Source organism: Choloepus didactylus, chromosome 1 (genome assembly GCF_015220235.1).
Source record: "Choloepus didactylus isolate mChoDid1 chromosome 1, mChoDid1.pri, whole genome shotgun sequence".
NCBI lineage: Eukaryota > Metazoa > Chordata > Mammalia > Pilosa > Megalonychidae > Choloepus > Choloepus didactylus.
Window position 1 is genome coordinate 244699388 of NC_051307.1, and position 14751 is coordinate 244714138.

A 14751-nucleotide genomic window follows, 5' to 3' on the forward strand; every position below is an offset into this window, starting at 1 on the left:
ATTCATTCAACTGTTGAGGCTTCACAGATGACTAATCCAGGTCCCCAGACCCAGCGGGGAGAGACTGATAAATTGAACATGATCAGAGCAGACTAAAGATGGATAAAGTGCTGATGGCACAAGCAGAGGGAGGGGACATAAGGAAGAATGCTCAGAGAGGGGACATTTGAGCCAGCCATTTATTGATGGACAATCTTATGTCTAATAAGAGCTACCACTTATTGATTCCTTACCAGGCGTGGACTGAGCCTTTCACATGTATTAGTTTATTTATCCTCCCAGCATCCCTAGGAGGCAGGTATTTTCTGGCTCCCATCTTACCAGTGAAGATACCTGAGGCCAGGAGAGGTCAGTGAACTCACCTTGGTAGAGCCAGGATGTGCACCTAGGCAGGTGGGGAGAGGAAGGGACTTTCCAGGCTGAGTTAGAGCAGGTGCAAAGGCATGGAGGCAGAAAGGGGCAGGAGAGGCTGAGGGTGCTGTGTGGCCTTGCTCAGGTGGGAAGAGACCCTCAAAGGGAGCTGAGGCTGGGGAAGAAGGTGGAGGCTGGGGGTGTCTGCACAGGCCCCTCCTCCACTTTCATCCCTGTGGGCCTCTGTCTGACCTTTGCCATTCTCAGGAACGTGCTCCCTATGCCCCTGAATCCTCCAATTATTCATCGAGAGGCTCCTGAGTTCCTGGGGACAGAGACTACAGAGGTGGCATTTTGAGCCCAAAGGGGCCATGGACTGCCACACCATGGGGCTGGCAAGAGCAACCTTTTTCCATCTGCATATTTTCCAAATCATCATATATTTCAGCCGGTGTCACTGCGGATTGCTCACTCGGTGACCCATTGGCTTTAAATAGCCAAAGAAAAAAAACATACAATGCACTTTGTGGTTTCCAGTAAGATACCGTAAATACACCCAGATAATATTCCGGTGCAAACCATTTAGGGCGGCTGCACAGGGCGGTGGAATGGAATCTTTCGGGCAGGCTGGGATATCAGTGTATTTCCTCTGTAACTGCCGGGATTGTTACATCACTGGAATGCACCGGGGACATCAGCCCAGGTCCCCATTTTCATCTCAGTGACGGCGTGTACCATTTCTCCATCTTCTAGGTGCCCAGAGTTTTTACACATGGGTTTCATTTACTCTTCATGCCAACTTGGCAGGGTCAGCCTGATGGTTTCCATTTTACAGGTGGGGAAACTGAGCTCAGGGAGGTGAGCTCCTGGCTTAAGGTCACTCAGCTGAATACGTGGCAGAGAGGAGGGACTGACAAACTCTCCCTTATCAGCATTCTGGGCTGAAGCCCACCTGGAAAGTTCCAAGAGGGCGGGTCCCTGGGCTTCCAGATGGAAAAGTCACCTGGAGATGTGGGTGCATTTAGAATTAAGCAGGATGTGGGATTTAGGGCAGGGGACGCCACCCTGGGAGGCAGGAGACCCTGCTTCTAATCCTTCTGATCTCACTCAGTCACTGGTGACTTTGGGCAAGTCTCCCGGCCACCATGAACCTATCGTGGTTGTGTTCAGGAAACGCCAAGGGACCCTTGGCTTATGGCTGTGGCTCTGGGAGTCATTCTCTGATTCTGGGCTGGATGGTATGGACTGGGCTGGACCCAGCTGCTGCCCACCTCTCCAGCCTCCCCTCCTCCTATGTCCCCCATCCCTGATTCACCTGTTCCTGCCACCTGGTTGGTGCATCTCAGGGCCACCACACAAGCCGTCCCTCTGCCCAGAGCCCTCTGTCTCCCCCTCAGAGAGCCTCATGCCCAGTTCCTTCTCATCACTCACTGTTCTGGTTTGCTAATGCTGCCTTTTTGCAAAATACCAGAAATGGTTGGCTTTATAAAGGGGGTTTATTTGGTTACACAGTTATGGTCTTAAAGCCATAAAGGGTCCAAGGTAAGGCATCAACAATCGGGTACCTCCACTGGAGGATGGCCAATGGTGTCCAGAAAACTTCTGTTAGCTGGGAAGGCATGTGGCTGGCATCTGCTGATCCTGAGTTGTGTTCCATCTTCTCTTCTCAGTTCCTGTGCATTCTTCAAAATGTTGCTCTTGGGGCGTTTGTCCTCTCTTAGCTTCTCTGGAGCAAAAGTCTGCTTTTGACGTCGTCTTCATACTGTCTCTAAATTGCAACAGCGAGCTCCTTCTGTCTGAGCTTCTTGTATAGGACTCTAATAAACTAATCAAGGCCCTCACTGAATGGGTGTGGCTATGCCTCCATGGAAATTATTTAATCAGAGTTATCACCTACAGTTGAGTGGGTCACATCTCCATGGAAACAACCTAATCCAAAGGTTCCAACCTAATCAACACTAATCCAACTGGCCTCACAAGATTGCATCAAAGAACATGGAATTTTGGGGAACATAAAACATCCAAACTGGCACACCCGCCTAATCAGATAGGCCTCCTCCCACATCTCAGCTGCCCCCTGTTCCTGGTTTTCAGTTCTTCAGTGTCCTCGCTTGACACTGACGGGAATGATCTTGCTGTCTGTCTCCCCCAGGAAGGCCAGGCCATGCCTAAACACCCCCATCTCAGTTTCCCCAGCCCCTAGCATAGTGCCTGGCACATAGTAGGTGCTCAAGAAATATCTGTTGAGCAAAGGAATGGGGCACATGGCTTGGTCAAAGAGGGTAAGGGGAGGGCAGAGTTGACGATAGTTCTCCCTCTGCTCAGGGGTAGGAGGGAGAGGTGGATCTTTCCAGGCAGGTCTGTCCTCGGAGGGTACATGTCAGTGACGGCCAAGCCCGGTGTCCGTTCAACTATCCCTCGTGGGGACAGAGGTTGGGCTGGGCATCACTCAGCCTGGAGCAGGTATCATGCAGGAGAGTGGGGCTTCAAAGGGCACACTCCAGAGCTGCACCAACCGGGACTGAATCCTTGGGAACGTCACTTGGCCTTCCGGCTGCTGTGACAAGTACCACACAGCGAGTTGGCTTAAACAACGGGCATTTACTGGCTTGTGGTTTCGGAAGAGAGGAGACTTCCTTCCTCCTGGGGTCCATTCTGGCCAGCTGGCAATCCTTGGGGTTCCTTGACTCCCCCAGCACACGGGCGATGTCCTTTCTCCTGCATGCCAGCTCCCCCACCGTGGCTTTCTCTTTATAAGGCCTTTTGTCTCAGGATTCAGACCCATCCTGATTGAGTTGGCCACACCTTCACTAAAAATAATAGCCTCAGAAAGTTCTGTTTATCATGGTTCACACCCACAGGAATGGGATTGAGATGAAAACATGTTTTGTTTTTCCCCTGGGGAATGTAATTCAACCTGCCGTGACCAGTTACACCACCGCTCTGGGGCCTCACTCTCCACATCTGTAAAATGGACAGCATGACAGTCTGTATCTCTAGGGCCATGTCAAGGATTAAATGAGTTGATAAGTGAGCAATTGAAATGGAGCCTGGCAAAGAGTAAGCGTTTTGTAAGTCGCTGCTGTGGTTATTGTAGCTACGTGGACATACCAATTGCAAATGTCTTTGAACCTCCTCTGCAGAGACAAATGAAATGGCACTCAGGCCATGACCCAGTTGCAGGGGCAACCCCAGGCAGCTGAGACAGGCCACTCAGCAACACGAAAGCACCCTTAGGCTCCAGTAGAGTCCCCTGTGGAGGGTGGCTGGAAGCAGTGTATGACCTCTGGGTTTGTATCCTTACTCTGCTTGGGCAAGACACCTCACCTCTCTGAGCCTCAGTTTACCCACTGATAAAATAAGGAGTTCTTATTGATCACAGTTGGGTGAAGGAAGCATGGATGGGATGGTGTTTCATAGCCTCTCGCCCTGAGAATCTGAGATTTTAAGATTCTGGGATCTGTTTTTACTTTCTTTCTGCCATCAAATCCTGTTCTCAACTTAGCAAGTCACCCGATGTGAGGGTGTCTGACAAATTCTTTTATTTAAGCAGTTTTGTTGAGATACATTCACACTCCATACAATCCATCCAAAGTGTACAGTCAGTAGCTCTCTGTATAATTGCAGAGTTGTGCTTTCCTCACCACAATCAATTTTAGAACATTTTCATTGCCTCAAAAAGAAAAATCCCATACCCTTTATACCCCGCTGTTGTTGACATTTGCGTTGCTCTGGTACCTTTGTTAGAGTTGATGAAAGAATATTAAAACATTAATGTTAACTATAGACCATAGTTTGCATTAGGTGTATTTTTCTCTATATACCACCCTATTATTACCACGTTGTAATAGTGACATACATTTGTTCTAGTTCATGAAAGAATATTCTTGTATTTGTATTATTAACCACAGTCATCGTCCATAACAGGGTTCACTGTGTAATATAGTGCCTTGTTTCATCTTCTAACTTTCATTCTAATAACACACATGACCCCAAACTTCCCCTTTCAACCACATTCACATGTATGATTCAGCACTGTTAATTACACTCACAATAATATGCTAAAATCACCATCATCCATTTCCAAACCTTTACAATCAACCTAAATAGAAATTCTGTGAAGATTAAGAATCAGCTCCCATTCTCTGCCCCCGATATATCCCCTGGTATCTTATTTTCTAGATTCTATGAGTTTGGCTTATTATAATTAGTTCATATCTGTGAGATCATACAATATTTGTCCTTTTGTGTCAGGCTTACTTCACTCAATATAATATCTTCAAAGTTCATCCATGTTGTCACAGAATCTGAATTTAATTTTGGTCCTTCTTACAGCTGAATGATATCCCATCATATGTATATACCACATTTTGTCTATCCATTTATCAGCTGAAGGACACTTGAGTTATTTTCATCTTTTGGCAGTTGTGAATAAGGCCACTATGAACATGGTGCGCAAATGTCTGTTCACGTCCCTGCTTTCAGTTCTTCTGGCTATATACTTAGTAGCGGGATTGCCAGGTCATTTGGCAATTCTATACTTTGCATCCTGAGGAACCGCCAAACTGTCTTCCACAGTGGCTGCACCATTCTACATCCCCACCAGCAGTAAATGAGTATTCCTGTTTCTCCACTTCATCTCAAACACTTGTAGTTTCTGGTTTTTTTAAATAGTGACCATTCTAGCAGCTGTGGGATGAGATCTCACTGTGGTTTTGATTTGCATTTCCCTAAAAGCTAGTGATATTGAGCATATTTTCATGTGCTTTTTAGCCATTTGTATTTGCTCTTTGGAAAAATGAATATTCAAGTCTTTTGCCCATTTTTTAAATTGGGTTGTCTTTTTATTGATGAGTTGTAGGATTTCTTTATATATTCTGGATATTAAGACCTCATTGGATATGTGGTTTCCAAATATTTTCTCCCGTTGAGTGGACTGTCTTTTCGCTTTCTTGACAAAGTCCTTTGAAGCACAAAATTTTTCAGTTTTGAGGCGGTCTTATTTATCTATCTTTTCTTTCATTGCTTGTGCTTTGGGTGCAAATCTAAGAAACCATAGCCTATCCCAAGATCTTGAAGATGCTTCCCAACATTTTCTTCTAGGAGTTTTATGGTCCTGGCTCTTATATTTAGGTCTTTGATCCATTTGGAGTTAATTTTTGCATACAGTGTAAGATAGGGGTCCTTTTTCATTCTTTTGGATATGGATATCCAGTTCTCCCAGCACCATTTGTTTTGAAGTTTAGTGGACTCGGCAGCCTTGTCAAAAATCAATTGACCATAGATACGAGATGACAAATTCTTTATTGATAAGTTTTAAGTGACAACAACTGAATGGCATCTGTTGCCAGAAATAAATGCATTTTGGCAAGGGTCAAAGCCCTAAACCAGAGGAATCTCTCTAATGGTAGGATTTCAGATGCAGTGATGGACCAGGAAAGAGGTGGGGTGGGTTTGGTCACTGCCAAACTTGGGCCTTAAATTCCAGTCCTGGCTGGTTTCTGGGTGAGTGACCCCAAGCCAGTCACGTTACTTCTCCCAGCCTCGGTTTCCTCACCTGTAAAATTGGGAGAATTTGGACCTACCCTACAGGGCTATTACCGTGAAAAACTACTCAGAGAAACCAAGAGTGGGTCTGGCACATAGTAGGTGTTCAACAAATGTTTCTTCCCTGTTCCCCCAACTCTGCCCCCCCAAAAAACCCCAAGCCTCTGCTAATTTGGTGCTGATACCCCAGAGGAAGTCTTGCTGAGTGGGCCAAGGAGATGACCCTCAGGGGGCTTCAGAGAAATCTTTGACCCCATGTCTTCAGGGGCTGGAGTTCACCACAGGCTCCACACCTTCTGGGTGAATCTCTGAGACCTCAGTTTCCTCATCTGCGAAATGGGGATGCTAATAGTACTTCCCTTGAGGGATCGTTTCCCTAAGGAATAGATGAGTGCACTTATTTAAAGCTCTTCGTGTGGAGCCTGGCCAAAGTAAGTGTTAAATAAAAGTCAGATGGCTGCTGGTCACTGTTTGGAGTTTCATGTTGGAGTTCTGGAATGTTCCTTCTTTCATTCATTTATTCACTCAAGAGGTATTTACTGAATACTTGTTATGTGTTGGGCCCTGCAGACTTAGCAAAGAATAAGATAAATTGCTTATCGTCAAGGAAATTTTATTCTAGGGGGACAGTTAGCTGTGGGGGAGTTAGCTGTGGGGAAAGGGGGGCATAAAATATGTATTCAAAATGGCAGGTCATGATAAGGACTATGGAGAAAAACAAAGCAGGGGGACGTTTCTCTCAGTCCCTTCCAATGGTGCCTATAATTTCATCAACTAGAAGAATTCTCATACTTGCTACCATTTACTTAGGCACTTACTGTGTGCAGGTGATATCTACTTCTTCCTCCAGGATAGGTGTTCATTCACAGAGGAGGAAATGGAGGCTCAGAGAGGTTAAGTGATTTGCCCAAGTTCCTCCAGCTCCTGGCAGGGTTGGAATTGGAATTCAGGTCTGTCTCATTCATTCCTCACAGTGGGAGACAGTGGGAAGCAAATGGACACGAACTCACAGCTTGGCTGGACAGACAGACACCGGATCAGCCCCACGCACCCACTTCTATGTGAGGCTGTCTCGTCCTTCAGGTCATCATGGAACCACAATAATTATTGTTAATAAATTTACACTTACTACATGCCAGGTGCCATGCTCAGCACCTTCCCGGCATTGTGTGATTCAGTTCACTCGATCACCCATGATGCACAGGTGCTATTATTATGCCCATTTCACAGAAAAGACACCTGAGTCCTGAAAAGTTTAACTTGTTGGCTGTTGGTCATGGCCAGCCTGACGCCCAGGGCATTTTCCTTGGTGGTCAGTGGTGGTATGGTGGAACTAGAGCAGTCCCAGTCTAATGTTGATGGGCAAGGCCAAAATCAAGGCCAACATCACCAGGGTTAACAGGGACCCTTTGGACATCCCAAAGAGTTGGACTTTAGCAACCAGGGCCTGGTGACCCTTCATTGTTTCTTGGCTCCTTGGCCACAGCCTTCCCTTCTCTAGGTCGGTGGGTGAGGGGCTAGCTTGGTGGGGAGGGGGAAGGCCATGGGCACATGGTGAGGTGTCCCTTTGATTTGGGGTCCACCTTGAACATGGGGGAGGGAGGAGTTAAATGTGTCCCGGGGGAGACACCCTTCCCCCACCGTAGGGACGTGTGTATGGGCAGAGACCCCATGGTCTTGATGTCCCCTTTTGTGGTCTGTAACTCTTCATCTTTATCCACAAGCTCTGCCCAAGGGGCTCAGAGAGACCCTGGGATGGCCACCCGCTTAGTGGTGAAGCAGGGTGCACAAAGTTACTGCAAGGAGTGTTGTGCTGGCAGCCCCCTGCCCACCCCCAGGAGGGAGCATGGGGCAAGGGCAAGTCTTCTGGCATCCTCCTTAACTTGTATACTGGTTTTTCTGCCTGATAAAGGGCACTCAGTCTCCCCTCCTGCAGGAGCCTCCTGGACCTTAGGGTCATTTAATCACAAGGGATGGTTCTTGGTGTGTAGGGGGTATCCACAGGCTCAGCTCAGCTGTCCACCTGTTGGGCAGCCTGGGCAAGCCAGACCTTTCTCTTGGCCTCAGTTTCTTCAACTCTAAATGAAAATAAACTCTACCTCACAGCCCTTTTGTAAGGAACTGTCACTCTTGCCATCAATAAAAACTATAATACATCTAGAATTGGGGGCCACTTCCTTGGGCCAGGCTCTGGACTAAGTGCTTTTTTAGTCTTCTCAACCAACCTACCAAAGTGTGGAAGTTTATCATCCCTGTTTTATAGTGGGGGAACTGGAGCACAGAGAGGTTAGGTGACTCACCCCAGGCCACATAGCTAGAAGAGTAGTGGGACAGGGATTTCTCCCCAGCCCTCCACCCTGTTTTCTTTATACTCTCAATCCAATTGCTCTTTTCTCTGATATTTTTGATGGTCTAACCTTGCTGGTTGCTCAATCCCCTGGTGTATTGTCTTCTTGTTCTTGTGTGTTTGATACTCTGGGAGTGTGAGCATATGTCCAGTGCTCCTCTAAGAGTCCCCAGAATCATCATGGGCCTGGGATCAGTCTTCTCCCTTGGCTTGGGAGCATCTAGAGCATGTGCAGGGGTGAGCCCCAAATCTGTGCAAAGGCAGGAATGCAGCTCTTAGTTGTCAGGGGAATCCTGGTTTTACCTCCATTCCTTACTCCCTCCCCACCTCCTGTTTTGGCTTGTTGTCTAGCTTTGTTGCTCTAGCCTCTCCCTGGGGTTGTATATCTCTTTTCCAATGTCCTGTCTCACTGGGGCTCAAGCCCTGTTCTCCTCTCCCTTCACAGCCTTCGTTCAAAAGCTCCCTTATTTGCAGACCCACATTCCACCCTTACCTACCACCTGGAGGTCAGTTCCATCTTCAATCTATGGCCCCTACGGGATCCATTGTCTTCTTCTGAGCCCAGGCAACCATTGGTCAATTTTATACACCATTTCTTGGTGGTATAAGAGTGTTGTTGGAATAAGGAGGTAAGGCTTAACAGTCACAGAGTTTCTATTTGGGATGATGGGAAAATTCTGGTAATGGATGGAGGTGAGGGTAGTACAACATTATGCATGTAGTTAACAGCACTGAATTCCATAATCGAATGTGGTGAAAAGGGGAAATGTTAGGTTGTATATATGGTACTAGAATAAAAATTTTTAAAAACCCATGGATCTGCACAACACAAACAGTGAATCCTAATTTAAACTAGGGGCTATAGTTAATAGCACAATTATAAAACAGTGCTTTAATCAATTGTAACAAATATACCACAGCAACCCAAGATGTTAATAATAGGTGGTATATGGGAACCCTGTATTGGATGCATGATTGTTCTGTTAACCCATAACTTCTCTAATAAAAAAAAAAAAATTATCTAAAAATAAAAAAAAGAACCGAGGCAACAGGGTAATGGTAAAATGATAGTCTATGGGGTGGAATCACCCCATTTACCCTCCCTTCTTCTGGGACCCAAAAGGGAAAGCCCTGCCCGCAAGTGTCAGTCTCTGTGGTTTGGATAAGTCTGGAGACTAGCCCTAGGGATGGGCACATGACACAGACTTGGCCAATCAGAATCATGACTCTCCTGCATGACAGTGATTGGCTCAGGAAGGGCATGTGACCCAAGTCACGTGAGAACCACTCCTGGGGCTTTTGTGGGCGTTGCTAGGAAAGAGAAGCTGTCTTCCCCCAGGGATTGCATGGGATGGAGCCTCTGCAGTCATTAAAAAAAAAATAAAAAAATAAAAAGGTGTCGCTGGGTGTCCAGCCTGCCACATTGCCAGATGGAAAGTTGAGCCTGTCTGTGCTTGTGTTCCCTGTCGATGCCTGCTTTGCACCCTTTGGGGGGCACGTGTTAACACGTACATGGTTTCTAAAACCAACAGCATCATAGACGTGGAGAGTCAGTAACCCAGGAAGAAGTCCCAGGGTGTTGAGATGCGGTTCCAGGGAGAAAGCAGAAACTCCGCCCCTGCCCCCGCATCCCAACTATGGGGACATATGTTGAGCCAGGCACTGTGCTGTGTGTTCTGCATGTACCCTGTCCTTTAACTGTTTCTTGAGAGGGAGGCAATGGTGTTATCCACGTTGCACAAACTGGGAAACTGAGGCTCAGCCAGGAGGAGAAGGAACTTGCCAAGTCTCATTCAGTAAGTGGCAGAGCTGGGATTTGAACCTGGGCACCTGGTGCGAGAGCCCAGCCCTTCTGTTAACAATGGCATTCTCTCTCCTCTCCAGAAACATGGAATGGCTATGGCAAAGCTGGCCCTGGCCCCATGGAGCCGTTTAGTCCAGCAAGTGGGTGGACCTCCACGTCCCGAGTGTGCAAGAGCAGTGATGGGGGGTGGGAAGCAGGTTGTTTCTGTCTTAGCAGCATGGGTTAGGGAAGCCATGGGGTAGATGAAAGGGCGGGCAGGGAAAGGGATCTACCTGAGTGTGTGTCAGAGCAACCTAGGCTCATCCACTTTCTTCATCCATTGCTTAAGCCATCTCCATCCCAACACCTGAAACCCTTCCAGCCCTTCCTTTACCTGGTCAGCTCCGCCTCACCTGCCTGCTCAGGGTTCAGGTGCCTCTTCCTCCAGGAAGCCTTTTGCAACACTCCACCCTACCCCAGCTGTAGGAGTGTCTTAGTTTTCTAGGGCTCTCCTGACAAAGTACCATGAACCAGGTGGTTTAAAACAACAGACATTTATTCTCCCACAGCTCTGGAGGCTGGAAATCTGAAATCAAGGTGTTGGCAGAGCCATTTCTAGGGAAGATTCCATTCTGGGCCTCTTTTCTGGCTTCTGATTGCCCCAGGGATTCCTTGGCTTGTGGCAGCATAACTCCAGTCTCTGCCCCCCACTCCACATGACCTTTCTTCCCTCCACCTTCACCTGGTGTCCCCCCTGTCTCTTTCCCCCTTCTTATAAGGCCACCCATCGTATTGGATTAAAGGCACATCCTACTCCAGTAAGACTCATTTTAACTTGCCTAATTCCATCTGTAATGACCCTATTCCCAAATAAGCTCACATTTTGGGGTCCCGGGGAGTAGGATTTCAGCATATCTTTTGGGGAGACACAGTTCAACCCATAACACACAGAGCTAAGTGCTCATCAGGGCTCACCCGACACAAAGCGCTCTCTGTAAATTGTTTTGGTCTAATCATCCTTTCAAGCAGATGCTGCTCTCAGATTCATTTTGCAAGTGGGGAAACTGAGGTTTACAGAGGCACTCAGGCCTCAGTGATTCCCACTGAGGGGTCTCTCTCCTGCAGCCCAGCTGCTCTCCAATTGCAGAACCCCACCCCTCCCAGTGTGGGGCCCTTGTAAATGCTTACATGCAGCTTCCAGTCTCCCAGGGGGTCATCTCCCAAAGTCTCCCCATTGAGTCTCCCTGGTAGCCAAGCGTTCCTTCAGCCTGAAATCAGCCCTCCCTGTTGCTGAACCTGCCTCTGTTCCTCAGCTGACTGTGGGTCCCCTCTCCCATTCTTCTGTGTTCAGGATCAGGCTGAGGCCCAGGGACCCAGATGTGATGAAGATCATGTCCCTGCCTCCTCTGGAGATGTTCACAGGGAAGGGGCCATGGAGAAATGGAGGGGACGGATATCTCAGATAGCAAGTGCACATGAATGTGAGGTGTTAATAATAGGGTGGTGTATGGGAACTCTGTATTTAATGCATGATTTTTCTGCAATCTCACAGCTCCTCTAATTAAAAAAAAAATCAGAAAGAAAGGCAGGAACCCTGAAAAAAAAATAAGAATAAAAGTAAACAACAGGTGATCCAGAGCAGTCAAAAGTGGCTACAGGAATATCTGCTGTGCATTCAGCGGGCGCTGTGGTCCAGGCACAGCGGCCCAGAGCTTTCCACAGATGAACCTTTATCATTCTCCTGTAATTGCCAGGAGAAAAGTACAATGGCCGTATCTCCACTTTACAGCTGAGGAGAATGAGGCAGGGGAGGGGATTGTCAATGGCAGAAAGTCACAGAGCCAGGGATCAATGTGATGGAATTTAAACCCAAGCCCTCTGGCTCCAGAACCTGTACACATAGCAGATGCTCAAGAAATGCTGCTTTGTGGTTTGTTTGCAGAATACATGAGCACCGTGCATATGTATGGTTCTCATGGTCAGGTCGGATGGGGTTGGGAGTGGGGAGTGGGTGATCCTTGGCTGGTGGGGATCTCCCTCTTCTGAACTTCCCATGTGCCTTCCATCTCTACCGCCAAGTCGACTCCCCGGGCCTATTCAGCGATTGCAGATTGAATGTCTGCATCATGGGTGGGTACTCAGACACTGTGGTTCTCCTGAGAGAGCCATTTGATGGGATAAGGAATGGGCTCTCAGTTGATCTTTGTGGATCCAGGGCAGCAAGATCAGCCTCCTCCTGTATCCAGGCCCCAGCTGCCCCCAGCTGCCCTGGCTCCTGACCCCAGCCTCTCCGCTCTTTTCTCCTCCTCGCAGGGAGCCGGGAGGCAGCCTTCACTTACGCCATCATCGCTGCCGGCGTGGCCCATGCCATCACAGCCGCCTGCACCCAGGGCAATCTGAGCGACTGTGGCTGCGACAAGGAGAAGCAGGGCCAGTACCACCGGGACGAGGGCTGGAAGTGGGGCGGCTGCTCTGCCGACATCCGCTACGGCATCGGCTTTGCCAAGGTCTTTGTGGATGCCCGGGAGATTAAACAGAATGCTCGGACTCTCATGAACTTACACAATAACGAGGCAGGCCGAAAGGTAGGCAGCGGGGTTGGGGAGCTGGGCAGCTTAATGAACAACAACCGGTGTTGAGTATCTGGTGATGTGCCACAGGGCTCTGCTCTCGGCTGCATTCTGCTTGACCGTGTTGTCAATGTGCTGCTGGTTGGGATTTAGGTACAGCGTGCAGCTTGAAGGTGACGGGGGAGGGTGAATCACTGAATCGGGGTTGCAACACATTGGAGGTGATCCAGGAAGGTGGGAATAGGGGAAGATGTGTCCTCTTAGTCTTGGGTCCACAAAATCAGCTGTAGAAGAATCAGTTTGAGGGAGGGGTGAAGGGTGAGTTTGGTAGGAGTCGTCAGTGTGGAATAACTGCCTGAACAGACAACTTGCTCTTGGGTCATCTTAACCAAGATCTGGAGCTCCCCATGTAGGAGGTGACTGTTCCCTTTTTACTGTCTCAAATCCTTCTGGATTCTGGGCTTGGCTTAGAAAAGAGTCAGGGATCTTCCATGATATTTCTAGTGGAGGTGGCTGGGATGGGAAGGGGGCTGGAGACTCTGTCCCATGATGGGGAGCAGATGGGTCTGCAGGCCCAGATTACAGGGCCATGGGGTCCTGCTGTTGTGAGTTCCAGCCACAGCCTTTGAAAAATGGATCAAGTTGCCAGTTAAGGAACGAGTTCCCCATTCCAGGAAATATGTAAGCCAAGGCAGCTTGACCCGGGTGAGTGCTGCCCAGTTCAGGCTCTGTCCTGGACTGCAGCCTGAGGTTGGGCATGGTTTCCAGAAGTGCCTGCAAAGGGTCTGCAGAGAAGCATCAGTAAGCCATGGTGGGAAGGCTGGGGGCCCACCCAAGGTGGGAGCCTGCTGCAGTGACAGGACGTGTGTGGGCATCCCCAGGGGCAATGGGGGGATGCCCATGGAACCTGGGCAGGACTGAGAGTGGGGAAGCCCCATGCTCAGGGCTATGACAAACCGAGGAACACAGGCCCCATCCGAGGGGGCACCCCGACTTGGCTCCAGCCTGCTGTGGTCATGCGGGGTTGCAGGCCTAGGGTGGCCAGGCCCTCTGATTTTCACCTCAATTTTTATGTGCAATTACCTCATTTTTTTAAATGTTGGCAACTACTAGTAATTCATTAAAAAAAAAAAAAAGTAAGGAAAAAAATAAAGAAGATGACCCTAGGGGACTCGAGCACAACTCGTCTCCTGGCTAAGTACTTGACTGATAGTGGAAGTGGCAAGTCTTATTCTGGTAGAACGTTCCGGTGAGCCACCTTACATTGCCCCTGTGAGAAGGGTGTCATTATTTTCCCCGGCATCTGGCTGAAGGAATTGAGGCCCAGAGCTGTTATAGAATTCTGCTGAGGATCCCCACAGCTGATGAGAAGCCAAGCCAGCCTTGGAACTCCTTCCCCTCTTCCCCTATCCCCTTCTCCTGCTTCCAGCCACATCCTGTGTGTCAGAGTCGTCTCTGGGGTCATGGTGAGTCACGCAGGCTGAACAGCTCACCTGGCCTGCCCCTGGGTGTCACGTCCAGGGGTCAATTTCAAGGCCCTGCTTAACCCTGCTTTCTCCAGTGCCTTGGCTAGGAGCTCCTGCCCAGGGGGGCAACACAGCCCTCTGGGGCTCTCAGCCATTCATCCCTCCTTTTGCTTCTGGGGTCAGATCTCCCTTGGCACAGAGGTCCCAGATCCCAGGAGCCAGGGGGAAGGAAGGAAGGAAGACACATGGCTCCCTTCTCCCAGCCTCAGTTTACTCATCGGTAGCTACCTTGTTGGGCTACTGGGAGAATGAAAGGAGAGAATGCCTGGCCTGGGGTAGGTAAAGTTCCCTTTGATACCAGGTGGGAGAGGGTTTTCTAAGCTACACAGCTCCATCAAGTGTGAGGGCTTGTGGTTACCGCTCAGCCTGGTTGCAAGTCATCTGTGGGCGATGCTGGAGCGTGGGGCTGTCAACATTCATCAGACCAATCTCGGAGGGCTTCCTGGAGGAGGTGGGCTTCAAAAGATGAGCAATGTTTGGCTAGGCAGAGAAGAGAGGCGAAGTCAATCCAGATCAGTTCTGTGAGGTAGTAGGCAGTGGCCCAGAGGTGGGGGGAGGAAGGGGCTAGTTCAGGGGTGAGACTGGCTGGTCTTTGTGTCCGTGAAGGGGTAAGAGCGGGCAGGCCTG

General features: G+C 48.9%; 1 protein-coding gene across 5 annotated transcripts in view; it reads left to right on the forward strand.

Moving 5' to 3' along the window:
• Positions 1-14751, forward strand: part of WNT7A (Wnt family member 7A) — an 89362-nt gene that overhangs the window by 34146 nt on the left and 40465 nt on the right. For all 5 annotated transcript variants that reach the window (XR_005211604.1, XR_005211606.1, XR_005211603.1 and 2 more), the window contains one exon: positions 12342-12613. Coding sequence is in view for 2 of the 5 variants with exons in the window: in XM_037802712.1 (XP_037658640.1) it covers positions 12342-12613 (272 nt within the window). In the remaining 3 variants the exon portion in view is untranslated. The remainder of the gene's footprint in view (positions 1-12341; positions 12614-14751) is intronic.